The sequence below is a fragment of the Trachypithecus francoisi genome, unplaced genomic scaffold, assembly GCF_009764315.1.
Source record: "Trachypithecus francoisi isolate TF-2019V2 unplaced genomic scaffold, Tfra_2.0 Lachesis_group4, whole genome shotgun sequence".
Classification (NCBI taxonomy): Eukaryota; Metazoa; Chordata; class Mammalia; order Primates; family Cercopithecidae; genus Trachypithecus; species Trachypithecus francoisi.
Genome location: NW_022681469.1, coordinates 142,120,921 through 142,136,269, shown reverse-complemented (window position 1 = coordinate 142,136,269; position 15,349 = coordinate 142,120,921). Strand labels below are relative to the sequence as shown.

General features: G+C 44.9%; 1 protein-coding gene across 1 annotated transcript in view; it reads left to right on the top strand.

The window, feature by feature from the left end:
- Positions 1-15,349, top strand: part of PKD1L1 (polycystin 1 like 1, transient receptor potential channel interacting) — a 186,103-nt gene that overhangs the window by 36,522 nt on the left and 134,232 nt on the right. Inside the window, exons 9-13 of the mRNA XM_033194210.1 lie at positions 2,153-2,326; positions 5,044-5,163; positions 5,701-5,869; positions 6,408-6,647; positions 8,497-8,629. Of these exons, the coding sequence (XP_033050101.1) occupies positions 2,153-2,326; positions 5,044-5,163; positions 5,701-5,869; positions 6,408-6,647; positions 8,497-8,629 (836 nt within the window). The remainder of the gene's footprint in view (positions 1-2,152; positions 2,327-5,043; positions 5,164-5,700; positions 5,870-6,407; positions 6,648-8,496; positions 8,630-15,349) is intronic.

Sequence of the window (15,349 nt, the reverse complement as noted above, 5' to 3'; positions counted from 1 at the left end):
AATAAAGTTATGAATGGTGTCTCAACATCTGAGATATAGCTTCCAAGATGAAAATACAATTTGGGAAATGGCCGGGCGCGGTGGCTCAAGCCTGTAATCCCAGCACTTTGGGAGGCCGAGACGGGTGGATCACGAGGTCAGGAGATTGAGACCATCCTGGCTAACACAGTGAAACCCCGTCTCTACTAAAAAATACAAAAACTAGCCGGGCGAGGTGATGGGCGCCTGTAGTCCCAGCTACTCGGGAGGCTGAGGCAGGAGAATGGCGTAAACCCGGGAGGCGGAGCTTGCAGTGAGCTGAGATCCGGCCACTGCACTCCAGTCTGGGCGACAGAGCGAGACTCCGCCTCAAAAAAATAAAAATAAAAATAAAAAAAAAAGAAAATACAATTTGGGAAAGTGTACCTGTTTCTTCTGCATGTTAATCTGAGTCGTGCTTAAAGTAGCCCTTCTCTCTGGCCTCTGCTTATCACAGTATATTCCCAAATCCTCCTGCATGCTACCACGTTCACTATTCTTCCCTGGAGATAGACTTTTACTTTTTAAAATCATTCCCTTTTTTCTTCTTATTATGCTGCTAGTAGATCCACATATTATTCCATATAATTTGGATGCAGCAAGTGAAGAGAGAAATGACTATCTTAATTCCTAAGAAAGCATTGCATACTCTAGGCCTAGAGCACATTGTTTAACCTTTCGAGCTTCAGCATTCCATTCTGTAAACTTGATTGGTCCTTTGATAAACATATATTGTGTATGTCCTAAGTGTTCTGTGATGAGGTTTGGGGACAAGAAAGACAAAGAATGTAGTGAGTCTGAGAGGGAAGCCCAGCCCACGTTCTGTGGTCAGATGCCAGGTGAAGCCAGTGATTCTGCCTGGGTCGTTCAAAGAGGCTCATGATAGGTGCAAGTTGGTCAGATGGAGGCACAAAGCAGGATGTTGTAAACCGAGAGAAGACCGTGCCTAGGGGCATCTTTGTGGTGGAGACTGGCCATATGAGCAGTGGAGGCTGGTTCTGTGTGGCTGATGAGTCAGGTGTGGGCCTGGTGGAGTCAAGGATGAGTGATTGGGACCAGCTCAGCTGAGGGGGAAGGGCTCAGCTACAAATTTGCTCCTGTGACACATTAGAAATCACTTAACATTTTCCAAGCTGGGGAATGACATGATCAAATGTACAGTTTAAGAATATTGTATAGGGAGTTGAGATTAGAGAATTACTAATATCTTTCCAGTTCAGTGGAATTGTATCAGTAGTCTATTGCTGTGTTAAGAAGCCACCCTAAACTTAGTGCCTTAAAACACAATCCTGTATTCGGCTCCCAGTTCTGCTGGGAGTTCTTCAGGTCTGAGCTGGTCTTAGAGGGGCTCACTCATAGGTCTGCAACCAGCTGCCACTCAGCCAGGTGGCTCTTCTCCTGGAGGTGACTGACCCTCGGCTGGGGCCATGGGGGGACTCAGTCATGTGTCTCTCATCCTTCAGCAGACTAGGTCAGGCTATTCACATGGCAGTGACAGGGTCCCAATGACAATGACAGAGGTCCCAAGACAAGAAAGAGAGGGCAAGCCCCAATGTGCAAGCACTTTGAAAATCCATTGGCCACATGATTAGCACTGATTTGAGGGGTGAAGCTATAGGCTTCACCATTTAATGAGAGGAACCACAGAGTCATATTACAGTTATATTGTAAGTGTGTGAAAACGGGTAAGGGTTTGGGGCCATTTTTGTCATCCACCATCATAGTTATTTGATATATTCCCATTTGGCTGTTTAAGTATTATTTGTCTAGCTGTGGGATAACCAATATCTATTTTCATCCTTATGAATATTTCCTACTGCACAGGATTGGAAACATAATTCTCAAGGCCCAGGGGAAAATGAAAATGCAAGACCCCTTGCTGAAAATAATTATGAAGAATTTCAAGATAAAAGAGCATTAAATCACTCACATAGTTCCATTGCTTGTGGGGCTCTGTGCAACTGTATGGGTCACATGCCCGTGAAATGATCCTGCTGCTATAACAGATAAGAAAAATCACCTTTCCTGTATCAGTTCCCCTATTAGTCACCCCATTATGACCATTCTGCAAATGTTAACTGTTATGCCTGTTATTAAAAATTCATCAAATGTCCATTCTTTCTTATTTTTCCAGAAGGAGTCTATATGCTCAAGGCTGTTATTTATAATGAGTTTCATGGAACCAAAGTGGAGCTTGGGCCTTATTATGTGGAGATTGGCCGTGAGGCCGTGTCTGCGTTCATGAACTCCAGCAGTGTCCATGAGGATGAAGTGCTTGTCTTTACTGACTCCCAAGTGAATCAGAAAAGTAAGACCTATATCTGGAGTCTGAGCAAGCACTCCTCAGTTATAAACGAAGCAGGGCGTCTCTGCTTTACTTATATTGTTCAAGTTATAGCAGTTCTAAATTCGATACAACATTCTTCATTCATTCTTCCCTAATTCAGAAAACATGTCTTGCAGAATACTGTGTTCTAGGGGAACATGAAGATAAAGTCATACAAAGTCTTCATCTCAAGGAATCTATTATCTTAGTGAAAACATTAAGATATGCATAGGAGCAGGATGAGACAGGACATTAAAAATGCTTAGGAAGGAACATGGCTAAGGGGCTGGGAGCTTTTAGGAGACAGAAACTTTATCTAACTGTGGGGACAGGGTATATCTGAAGTGGGAGCTGGCAGGCATGATGAGCCTTGCAGCACGGGCTAGAGGGACATTTTGTTCAGACAGCATGGCCTTGAGCTAAACACAGAACTGAGAAAGAATCCAGTGCTCGCTGAGTGTGCCAGGTGCACACTGATGCATTGATGAAAGACAAAATATCCATTCCACCTTATCCACTGCTAATACCTCACTCGTGTCACCCTACTTTATCTGCACAGCTACCTGTAAGGGAGGTATTCCCTTCATGTCAGTTTTGTAGAGGGAGGGGCCGGAAGCTCAAAGGCCAGTGGGGGTGGAAATGGGGAACTCCAGCCAATTGCTGTAGAGAAAAGAGTCCCTACACTGTATAACAGAGCAAATGGGGAGCCAGCAGTGGCACTCCCAAAGTGCAGCCTACGTGGATGGGATGATGGGGTCACATTTCTCAGAAACAGGAGAAAGGGAGATCCAATGGAGGGATGAGTCCCAGTGAACTCATCCATGTAAGAATTATTTCCAGCTGTTCCACACAGTGGCTGTACCTGTTTACAATCAGACTAGTGAGAAACTCTCCATCCAAGAAGTTATGACATACATATGGAAGGATTTTTTTAACCTGTTTGCATACCCTAACTAGCCAGTTGGTCATTCATACTGACTTGTCTTATCTAACCCTGAATAAATAAGCAGCACGTCTAGCCAGTGCAAGAGCACAATTCTTGTAAATCTCCAGTGGTTCCCTGCCAGATTTAGAATAGGAAGGTCCAAGTTGCATCCAGCCCTACAGATTCATAATAGGGTATTCTTGTGCAAATCTGTAAACTGTATCTTTTTTTTTTTTTTTTTTTTGAGACGGAGTCTCGCTCTGTCGCCCAGGCTGGAGTGCAGTGGCCGGATCTCAGCTCACTGCAAGCTCCGCCTCCCGGGTTCACGCCATTCTCCTGCCTCAGCCTCCCGAGTAGCTGGGACTACAGGCGCCCGCCACCTCGCCCGGCTAGTTTTTCTGTATTTTTTAGTAGAGACGGGGTTTCACCGTGTTAGCCAGGATGGTGTCGATCTCCTGACCTCGTGATCTGCCCGTCTCGGCCTCCCAAAGTGCTGGGATTCCAGGCTTGAGCCACCGCGCCTGGCCAACTGTATCTTTTTCTTTAACACTTTTGATTATCAGATTGAGCTCAGAATTAATTTTCAGACATAGTTAATGAGATCATGTGATATTTATCATATATCTATTTTTAGTCATATATTTATTTTTCAAAAACATGCATTGATAGACAGAATATTCATTCCACTTTATCTCTGTTATAAACAAATATTTTCTCTTTATAAAGAGAAGAACAGTAGTAATAATAAATAACCCTCCTTTCTCCTTTTTTTTTTCCTTTTTTTTTTGAGACAGAGTCTTGCTCTGTCACCCAGGCTGGAGTGCAGTGGCATGATCTCGGCTCACTGCGAGCTCTGCCTCCCGGGTTCATGCCATTCTCCTGCCTCAGCCTCCCAAGTAGCTGGGACTACAGGTGCCCGCCACCATGCCCGGCTAATTTTTTGTATTTTTAGTAGAGACGGGGTTTCACCATGTTAGCCAGGATGGTTTTGATCTCCTGACCTTGTGATCTGACCGCCTTGGCCTCCCAAAGTGCTGGGATTACAGGCGTGAGCCACCATGCCCGGCCAAATAACCCTCCTTTCTTAATATCCTGTTATGATAAATGAGTTGCTTTAAATCTTCCTAGACATCACAGTACTCTTTCAGAGTCTGATTCAGTGTTTGGTATCCACCTCCGTATATATGCACATACATATGTACATGCATGTGTGGTATGTATGTAGGGGGGTATGTGTGGTATGTGTGTACATGTGGTGTGTATGTGTATGGTGCATATGCTGTGTATGGTGTGTATATGGTATGTATGTGTGTATATGCTATTTGTGTGATATGTGTATGGTGTGTGTATATGTATATATACATATATGCACAATCTTACATCTTATAGGACTTAAATACATGAGGCTTATCTTTAGACCTCTATTTAAGAACTCCTGTGAAGACTACTTAGTGTACACATTGAGAAATACTTTAAAAACAAGGCCATCTGTCAAAGTAATTGACATATTTCAAAGGAATTAACATATTTAATACCATGTAGGGAGGTCTCAAATAGAGAAAATATACAAAGAAAATTTTAATGACAGAAATTCTGTGATTAAGTTTATGTTTCCCAGGTATGTCTGATTTCAGAGCACACGCTTAGAATTTTGAAATTTATTGAGATTCAAAGAGGGAAAGTTAAAAATGAAAAATACTGACTGTGTTGCATGATAAAAGTGAATTAATTTTAAGACTTTTTCTCTTATCTCCTTTTTTTTTTCTCATTTTAGGCACTGTTGTTGTACATCATTTTCCATCTATTCCTTCATATAACGTGTCCTTTATTTCTCAGACTCAAGTGGGTGACAGCCAGGCTTGGCACAGTATGACTGTCTGGTATAGGATGCAATGTATGTCTTTGTTTTAATTCCAGATTTAACAAAAACCTCCCTCGCTTAACAAAAACCTCCCTCGCGCAGTCAGCTGGGATTAGGAAAGCTGTAGGCAGCACCAGGTTTTGTTATCAGCTCTGCCTGAGAGCCCCATTTGTCCTTGGACAGGTTCTTTGTTCACCTGCTGTTTGTTCTGGGACTTTTGTGAAACCACAGGCATTAAGGCTCCCATCTGAAGGAATGGGAAGGTGGGTTATCAGGACTATTATCTGCCAGGTCCATGTGCCACACCCTTTCTAGCAGACTCCCAAAAGGACTTGGCCCTATGGCCTTAGGAGCTCCTCCTGTGCAAGCACTTTGGGGCCTTTGAACCAGGGCCAGCACTGCCTACCGTGTGCCCATAGCTGCATCCTTGCCTCCAACCTGCATGTGTATCAGAGCTTCCTCACCATCACTCAAGCCCGTGACCAAGTGGGAAAGTAGAGGTACTAGTTTCTCTGGAGATTGCAGCCCTCCTATGTTGACATAGCTACGCCTTCCTTTCTTTTGCCACAGCCGTCTCTGTCTACACAAATGGAACTGTGTTTGCCACAGACACAGACATTACATGTACAGCTATTACCAAGGAAACAATACCCCTGGAATTTGAGTGGTATTTTGGAGAGGATCCACCAGTGAGGACAACTTCAAGAAGCATTAAAAAAAGACTCAGCATCCCCCAATGGTCAGTAAAAGTAGCAGTCCTGCTGAGTAACTGTTTGTACCGCAGCCTATACTCAGTCTGCAGATCACCATGCCGCTACTGAAGGCATCTTATGGCTGTTGCATTTGTATTACAACAGGCGACTAGGTCCTTCTGTGAAGCAAACTCAACCTAAGATTTAGGGGAAGATTTAGTTCATTTCTCTTCAGCTTGAACTAAGGGAAACGGTGTAGGGCTTTGAAGCAGACAGTCCTAGGTTTGAATTCTATCTCAGCCACCCATATGACCTAAGAAATTCCTCATCTAAGAAAGGGCAATGATGCTTACCCCTACTGCTTTGAGAAATGAATTAAATAATAAAGAGGGGATAGTCAAAAATATCAACCCCTTTCTCCTCAATAAGATGAAAATCACTGGATACTTTGGTAGTTCTTACAAATTAAATGCTGCTTCCCCCTCCCCCGCCTTCCTCTTGAAGTATGACAGACGGTTTCTCTGGATCTGACCCTGTTCTTGTCTTGCCATCTGCCTTCCCTGCCTTCCTTTCCCCATCCTGCAGGTATCGTGTGATGGTTAAGGCTTCCAACAGGATCAGCAGTGTGGTCTCTGAGCCCCACGTCATCAGGGTGCAGAAGAAAATTGTGGCCAATCGGCTCATGTCCCCCTCCTCAGCTCTGGTAAATGCCAGTGTGGCCTTTGAGTGCCGGATCAACTTCGGCACCGATGTTGCCTACCTGTGGGACTTTGGGGACGGCACCATCAGCCTGGGGAGCAGCTCCAGCAGCCACGTCTACAGTAGGTGAGCCACTGCAAGGCAGCAGAGTGCTCTCTACAGACAGCGCGGGAATCAGAGTCTTAAGGCATCAGCCGTTGGGTTCCACATAGAGACCTGCCTGTCAGTCAGCATAGGTGACAGATGATTACACAGAGACAAATAAGACCTGTCCATGTCTCTCAAGGAGCTCCTAGTCCAGGGGAAAGACAAAGAGGAAAGAGATGCTTTCAGCACAGGGGCTGTGGCTACAAAGGAGGCCTGTGATGTGGTGGAAATGGCTCACTGAAAGTGATACCTTGAGTAGGAGCTTGACAAAGGGAAATGGGAGAGAGGATCCCAAACAGAGACAAGGGCCTGGGCAAAGGTGCTAGGTGAGGTGTCAACAGGAGATGTTTGGAGTGACTGGCAAGACATATATAGATGGGTGAGATGAGTGTAGGTTGGCAGGTTGTGAAGGGCCTTGATGTCATATGGAAGAGCATGAACTCTGTCCTTTAACTCTGCATTTACTGAGTGCCCACTGTGTACATGGGACAAAGCATCATGGAGCTATGGTAAGGTGCAGACTGGCTGGATCACTCATTCCCAACCGAGCCTCTAGGGTGAGTGAGTTCTAGGACCCAAGTGGGTCGAATCCTTTCAGTGGGGAGACATACATGGCCAAGGCTGAGCCTCAGGCTGGCATTCAAATTTTATGCTGCTATAGGGAAATATCAAAGTGTGCAGAAGTATCTAGAAAATTAGGTTCATGTAGCCAGTGGCATCAGGGAAAGATTGCAAACTTCCTCCAATGCAGGATTTCCACGAGAACCCACACTGCAGCCTCTCCACGCTTTGGTGGGGACTGAATGGCCCCATCACTAACTATGGATTCAGGACTTTTTCATCAGAAATAGATTTTCACATGAGGAAAGCACTGAGTAGCAGTGGCTTGTAGACTGGTGCATCCTCCATGGAGCACATGGTGGCCTAGGTACCTTGCGATGTACTCGGTAGCTCCAGGAGCCCTTTTGTGCCCTGTGGAAGTGACATGGTTTATTCGGTGCCTCCGCTGTCATCTCTAGAGTGTGCCCTGGGCTCTCTGACAACCTGAGACAGTCTTCATTCTTATCAGTAGGCCCTACCTTTCTTGCTGGAGCTCCAGGATGGCAAGTGATATTTTGGTCCTTGCAAACTCAAATTTGCGGTCTTCTGATGGGAATATTTTTCTGTTTCAAATTCAGAAGTCTTAAGTAATTATCCATGTTGCAATGTTTGCAAAATAACCACGTATTTCCTTAGTAAAGCACCACCTGATGGGTCAGGAGCTACCCAGCTCTCACCTCCAACTGTTCTGAATCCCTCCACAGCTATGACCCGCTCCCCTTCCCCGGAGACAAGCCATGGATCTATCCTGTCCTTCCTGAGTTTGTAGGACTCTTAAGAAATTGGTCAGGAAACCAGATCCATGGAGCACAAATAGAACAGGAAGACCATCCCCAGAGACCCCCTAGTTGTGGGTTGGGGTACCCATCACACAGGGAAAATATATAGATCTGCTCTGTTGTCAAGAGGGGGCCAGGTCATGGCTGTGGGGACGGTTGCCCAAAGAAGGAAGCAACACGCCCCTCACCTGGATGAATATAGCCTGTGACATCAGTCTGGGAGTTTGGTCCTTGGCCTGGCCCAGGCAAGTTGGGGAGCCAGTCTGTTAGTTAGTTGATCACTGATCTGTGGAAATCAGTCTTGTGACATTTGCCTCTTCTGTTCTTATTCATTGGGATGACTTGCTGTCAAATACTTAATTCTGCAGATAGAGGTGGGTATGAAGAGAATGAAAGCCTGACGTTTATCAACATAAATCTGTTATTTTCCATGCTTTCTATCCTCCTAGGGAAGGAGAATTTACAGTGGAGGTACTTGCCTTCAATAACGTCAGTGCCTCCACCCTAAGAAAGCAACTTTTCATCGTGCGCGAGCCCTGCCAGCCACCCTTGGTTAAGAACATGGGGCCTGAGAAAGTTCAGGTAGGCTCAGAGTCTGGGAAATCCTCCAGCAGCCTTTTTTCAGCCTCCCTCTGAGTTAGGACCACTGGAGTGGTGAGTTTGGGGAATGAAGCAAGGCTTTGTCCGGTTTATCCTGCTGTAATTTACACAAAGGAGCGCCTATAAGGGCTTCAGAGTGGGTGACCTGGGCCCTCGGGAGAGGGAGGGCTACCCCAGTCTGGACAGGAGGAGACAGCGTCATTTCTGGGGTCTGGCGTGTGAATAAGTTCTTTATTCGCCTGCATTACTCTGGCATTCAGCACAACTCACTTTAAGGAGCTTTTTTCTTTTCTTTTCTTTTCTTTTCTTTTTTCTTTTCTTTCTCTCTTTCTTTTCTTTTCTTTTTTTTTTTTTTTTGGATTGTGCTAAGAACTGTAGCATTTTCAGGAGAATGAAACACTTGAATATATATAACACCAAAATGAAAGGACATGATCAGTTATCTGTTGAATACCTATTCTGGGTTAGAAAAAATAGGGTTGCTTTTTTATTTCTTTAATTCCTTTGAGGCCTGTGATTTAGAGCAAAATTTCCTTTTCAGAGCAAAGGTGCTCAAATGACACATGGGAGTTAAAATGCGTGACTGAGCTGCATTTGCTAAAATGCTTTCTATGGAATCTGACCCCAAGAGGTCAGTCCCCAGAGGGTGCTGGTGGAGATCAGCATGCAGAGACCAAGTGCCCAGGGCATTCTGGAGAGGGTCCTGGCCCTCACACAAGCAAGACCCCTGCCCACCTTTAGACCAGTGAGCACCTACACTGTTGAGGGGGTCTGCGTGCTGGGGGAACGTGTTCTCTGGGTGGGAGAGATGGACCCAAACAGCAAAGGGACTAAAGCAAAAGGCACAGCAGGAAAAAAGCACAGACTCCAGGCAGGAGAGCTCTGGCTCCTGTCCTAACTCTGCTGTTAGGATACGGGACAGAGTGGTTTTCTTGAGTTTTTCATCTGTAAAACACTTTTATTTTTATTTTCTTATCTGCAAAACACAGAAAACAATATTGATAATTTCATTTTTTCTTTTTCTTTTGGTGGGAAGCGGGGGGACTCTGTTGCCCAGGTTGGAATGCAGTGGCATGATCTCGGCTTACTATAACCTCTGCCTCCTGGCTTCAAGTGATTCTCCTGCCTCAGCCTCCCAAGTAGTTGGGATTACAGGTGTGCACCACCATACCTAGCTAATTTTTATATTTTTAGTAGAGACGGGGCTTCGCCATATTGGCCAGGCTGGTCTCAAACTCCTGGCCTCAAGTGACCCACCTGCTTGGCCTCCCAAAGTTCTGGGATTATAGACCTGAAGGACCCTGCACAGTCATTTTTTATTTTACATGTTTTCCAAAAGTATAAGGGAAAAAAAATGAAATCATCTGAAATCCAGGCAGTAGGCAATAGCCACTTTTGTCTGCTGTGTTTATTTTCAGTATTTTTCTAAGGCTTTTTATATGTGGTATGTGTGTTTGTCACAAACCTGGGTTGCAGTGTGAGCATTTTCTTTTGTTATTAAGCAGCCTTTCGATTACATGATTTTAATGGTGTCCTAATGTTAAATCTTATGTATATGAATTATACATCATTTTATAATGTCCTCTGGTTGGACAATTTGTTGTTTCCAGTTTTCTTTCTTCTTCTTCTTCTTCTTATTATTATTACTATTATTATTATTATTTGAGATGGAGTTTTGCTCTTGTTGCCTAGGCTGGAGTGCAATGGCATGATCTCAGCTCACTGCAACCTCCACCTCCTGGGTTCAAGTGATTCTCCTGCCTCAGCCTCTCAAGTAGCTGGGATTACAGGTGCCCCCCACCATAGCTGGTTAATTTTGTATTTTTAGTAGAGACAGGGTTTTGCCATGTTGTTCAGGCTGGTCTTGAACTTCTGACCTCAGGCAATCTGCCCGCCTTGGCCTCCCTCCCAATGTGCGGTGAGCCACTGCGCCTGGCTAAGCTTCCAGTTTTCTATCACTACAAATAACTTGGCAATTACACTGTCTGTACATTGTTCTGCAAGTGTATGGCCTTTTCACAGAAATTACTACAAGTTATAGAATTGAAGGACACAATGCCTTTCCCGGAATCTTGACAAGCCTAGAGATGTTCTTGTAGCAGCTCACATGTGTTGGCACTGAGGGACCAACTCTCACTCTCACTAGGCATTCATATTTTTTAATGTTTATTGTTATGAATGAGCTAAAAATTGGCACCCTAGTATTAAAATTTGCTATAACCCATATAAGTCTGGACAGTTTTGTGACAAATCTTAGAGTGATATCATATTCAGAATAGAAACAATAAAAAGTAATTGAAAAGTAATTTTAATGATAACTAAAGTCACTTAAATAATGTCAAAAGTAAACTTTCTTTTTTTTTTTTTTTTTGCTGTTGCAAGATTTAATAGAGTGAAAACACAGCTCCCATACAAAGGGAGGGGACCCAAAGAAGGTAGCCCTTGCCAGCTCAAATGCCTGGGTTTATATCCCAATCACTGTCCCTCTCACTGTGCTCTCAGGCAATAGATGATTGGCTATTTCTTTACCTTTAGTGAACTCTCTTTACTACCTGATTGGTCAGGTGTGAGCTAAGTTGCAAGCCCCATGTTTAAAGGTGGTTGCAGTCACCTTCCCAGCTAGGCTTAGGGATTCTTAGTCAGCCTAGGATATCCAGTTAGTCCTGTCTCTCTGTTACCCCTCTCAACAGGAAAACCCAAGTGCTATTGGGGAGGCTGGCGGACGACCGCTCTAACTCCTTCCTGCTGAACTGGGGCATAGTAGGGGTTGTTCAGTTGAGATTTCCTTGGGAGGGGTGCCTTCAATGTCATTAACATTGGAGCATGGGCTAGCAGGCTGGTCCAGGGATCCACAGTAGATCTTAGTCATGGACTGCATCTGGGGCTCCATTTGAAGAACAACTGATAGCTTTACAGCTTCAATTCTGGAAGAGGCAAACTTAACAAGGAGGTTAAAGATACAGGGTCCAAAGAGAAGTAACAATATTACAGCTGCAAGAGGTCCTAATGGGAGAATCTAGGGCATCCATTGGCTGAGGAGGCCCCAGGGTCCAGTGTTTTAAAGCTCCTCTGCTCTACGTTGTATTCAATCTCAAATTTCTTTAACTTTCTTGGTGACGATTCTAGATTGATTAACAGAATAACAGCATTCTTCCCCTAAAAATAAACAGGTTCCCCCTCTTTCAGCAGTTAGCAAGTCTAAAGCTCTTTGATTTTGAAGGCCTACTGCTGCTAGGGAGTTAAGTTGATCTTGCAAGGTGACCAGGGAGTTGGCAACCCGTTCCATGTTACCATTTAGTTCTTGAGAGAGTTTGTAGTAGAACTGAGTAGAGGTTGTGATACCGCCAATGCCAGTACCTAGTCCGCCTAGCACTCCTGCTGTGATAACAAAAGGAAGAATGGGTATTTTTTTGTTGCAGGGCTTAGTTATGACATATTTGTATAAATCTTGTTCAGTGTAAATGGTCATAGGGGGCACTAAGAATGAGAGGAAGCACATATATTCTGAAGAGCCATTCAAACAATGATAGGCTGAGGTACCACAGAAAAAAAATATTCCTGAGGGTAGGCTGACTATTTGTGTGGGAGGAATTACCCACCTGATGCATTGGGAGTTGGTTGTGTCTATAGTATCGCTAAATTTTATGCAGGTGAGGTTTGAGGTATGAGTTATTTCCAGATTGGAAACAAGAGGTCCTACTAAAACAGAAGTGGTGTTTATTTCTGTGCTGAAGTTGTTCCATTGTTCAGGTACAGGGATTGAAATGTATGGCCTAAAGTGCAGGGGGAGGCACATCCAACAGTTAGTAAGGTTTTGGGCCTAGACCTCATGGAGCCCAGTGAGGGTGGTATTAAATAGGCTTACCAGGCGAGTGTGGGTACAGAGGGTTTCATGTAGTTTTGAGAGATCTAGTCCTTTGTAGGATCTAGGGGTACTATGTACCAGGGTCAGTTGAGAGATTACTTCCTTTATGTGTTTTTCTCTTGCCTGATCTTGAACTCCACCCCCATCAGGCATACCGGTATGGGTGAAGTAAGTCCAACAGATGGTGGCTCCAAGTCCTCCAGAACAACGAGGATTAATCATTTTCCCTGTCCAATAATGAGCATTTGCATGCATGCAAAGAGTGGCAGAGTTACAGCAGTTGCGGGGCATATGGGTGTGGGCGGTGAAGGTGGGGTTTCCCTTAAACTCCTATACAATGGGGCATCAATATTTCCAAGAAGCCGCATTCTCCATAAAAACTCTTGGTAAGGGGAGCTACTGGTTGTACAGTGGCATGGAGGGGGTGCAGTGAGAGTGAAAGGGGGTAAGAGAACAGTAAAGAGAAAAATATGACAAGGGAGGGCCGTGGGGATTTATGATTTTAGTTACTTTCCTCGTGGTTGTCTGACAGCCACAAGTCTCCTTTAGCATTGAGTATGCTGTTCACCTCATGAGATTCCACACAGTAAGATGTCTTCCCTGTATTATTTTAACTGCTTCAGATACTAAGACTGCTACTGCTGCCACTACCCATAAACAATGAGGCCAACCCTTTGCCACTACATCAGTTTCCTTACTCAGGTATGCCATGGGTTGCAAGCTCATCCCTCGGACCTGTGTAAGGACTCCTAGAGCTATTCTTGTCTTTTTCTGTGACATATAAAGAAAAGTCTTGCCCCGTTGGCAAGTTTAACACTGGGGCTTGGGTTAGGGCCGTCTTTAGGGCCTGGAAAGCCACTTCTGCTTCAGGTGTCCATCTTACTAAATGGGTGTTGGCTTTCTGAGTTTCCTTAATTAGTGTATATAATGGTCTGGCTATTTCTGCGTACGTGGGAATCCATATTCAGCAGAAACCTGTTATGCCAAGGAACCCTCTTAGTTGCTTTAGGGTTTTGGGATGAGGATAAGCCAGTATAGGCTGGATATGTTCCTCACTGAGGGCCCTGGTGCCTTTGGATAATTTTAGCCCTAAGTGTTTAACCTGCTGTGAGCAGAGCTGAGCCTTTGGTGTGGAAACCTTGTAGCCACAGGTGATGAGGAAATTTAAGAGCACTTGGGTGGCTTGATGGCACAAGGTTTCTGAATGGGCGGGTAGAAGTAAATCATCCACGTACCGAAGGACAAGAGTGTCCAGGTATGAGAACCGGCTCAAGTCTTGGCTAATGCCTAGCCAAACAGATGGGGGCTATCCCTGAACCCTTGGGATAAAACAGTCCAGGTGAGTTGAGACGTTAGGTTCAAAGGATCTTCAAAGCAAACAAGAATTGAGAGTCAGGATGTACACGGATGCAGAAAAAGACATCCTTAAGGTTCAGGACTGTAAACCACTCTGCTTCCTCTGGTATTTGGGAAAGCAGAGTATAAGGGTTGGATACAGCTGGATATAGAGGGACAACGGCCTCATTGATAATCCCAAGATCTTGCACTAACCTCCACTGTCCGTTGGGTTTCTGTACTCTTAAAACTGGAGTATTGAAGGGGCTATTGCGTGGTTTTACTAGGCCTTGGGCTTTTAGGTTCTTAACAATCTTTTGGATTCCTTGTTGGGCCTCGGGTCTAAGAGGGTACCGCCTTTGGTAGGAAAAGGAGGTGGAATCCTTTAGTTTAACTTGAACAGGACAGGCATTCTTTGCTCACCCATATTGTCCTTCTGTTGCCCAGACTTCAGGATCCTCAAGCAGGGGACAACAAACAGGTGTTCCTTCTCCTATGTTCAAGTGTATAATGGCCTCTGCTTTTGCTAGAATGTCTCTCCCTAACAAAGGAGTGGGGCTTTCAGGCATAATTAGAAAAGCATGTGAAAAGAGTAAAGTTCCCCAGTCACAGCTCAGTGTCTGGGAGAAGCATCTAGTGACTGGCTGTCCTAGGACCCCTCCGATAGCGACAGATCTGGAGGACAGTTGTCTGGGACAGGAGAGTAAGACTGAGAAGGCCGTGCCAGTGTTCAGGAGACAGTTAACTTCCTGGCCCTCAATAGTCAAGCATACCCGGGGCTCTGTGAGGGTGATGGCATAGGCTGGCACTTGCCTTGGGCATCCTCAGTCCTGCTGCTGGATCATCTGGTTAGTGGCTTCTGACTCAGAGGACCTTCGTCCCCTGGGGCAGTGGGCCTTCCGGTGATTCCCTTGACATAAGGGACATGGACCAGGGGGCGGCTTATTTCTATTTGGACAATCATTTTAAAGTGTCCTTGTAGACCGCACAGGAAGCAAGCCCTATTAGGCATTGGATTTGCCCAGCTTTTCCCTTTTCCAGAGCCTCCAAAGTCTGCTTGCCTGAGGGTCATGACTAAAGCAGTGGCCTTTTTTTATCCCGTTTGTCCCATTCCACTTGCTCCTCCTGCTCTCTATTACAAAAAACCAAGGTTGCCAAGTTTAATAGGGTTTCTAAGTTTTGCTCCGGGCCTAAGGCAGACTTTTAAAGTTTTTTTCTAATGTCTGCAGCTGACTGAGTGATAAACTTACCTTTAAGATTAGTTGACCTTCAGTAGAGTCAGGTGACAGAGAGGTATGCTTCCTCAATGCCTCCCTTAGTCTCTCCAGAAAGGCAGTAGGATTTTCTTTCTTTCCCTGTGTTACAGTGGATATCATTGAATAATTCATAGACTTATTCCTAGTTTTCCTTAGTCCTTCTAGCACACAAGTTAGCAAATGTCTGTGGCACCAATCTCCATGTCCTGATTCTGTGTCCCAGTGAGGGCCTACACTGGGAACTGC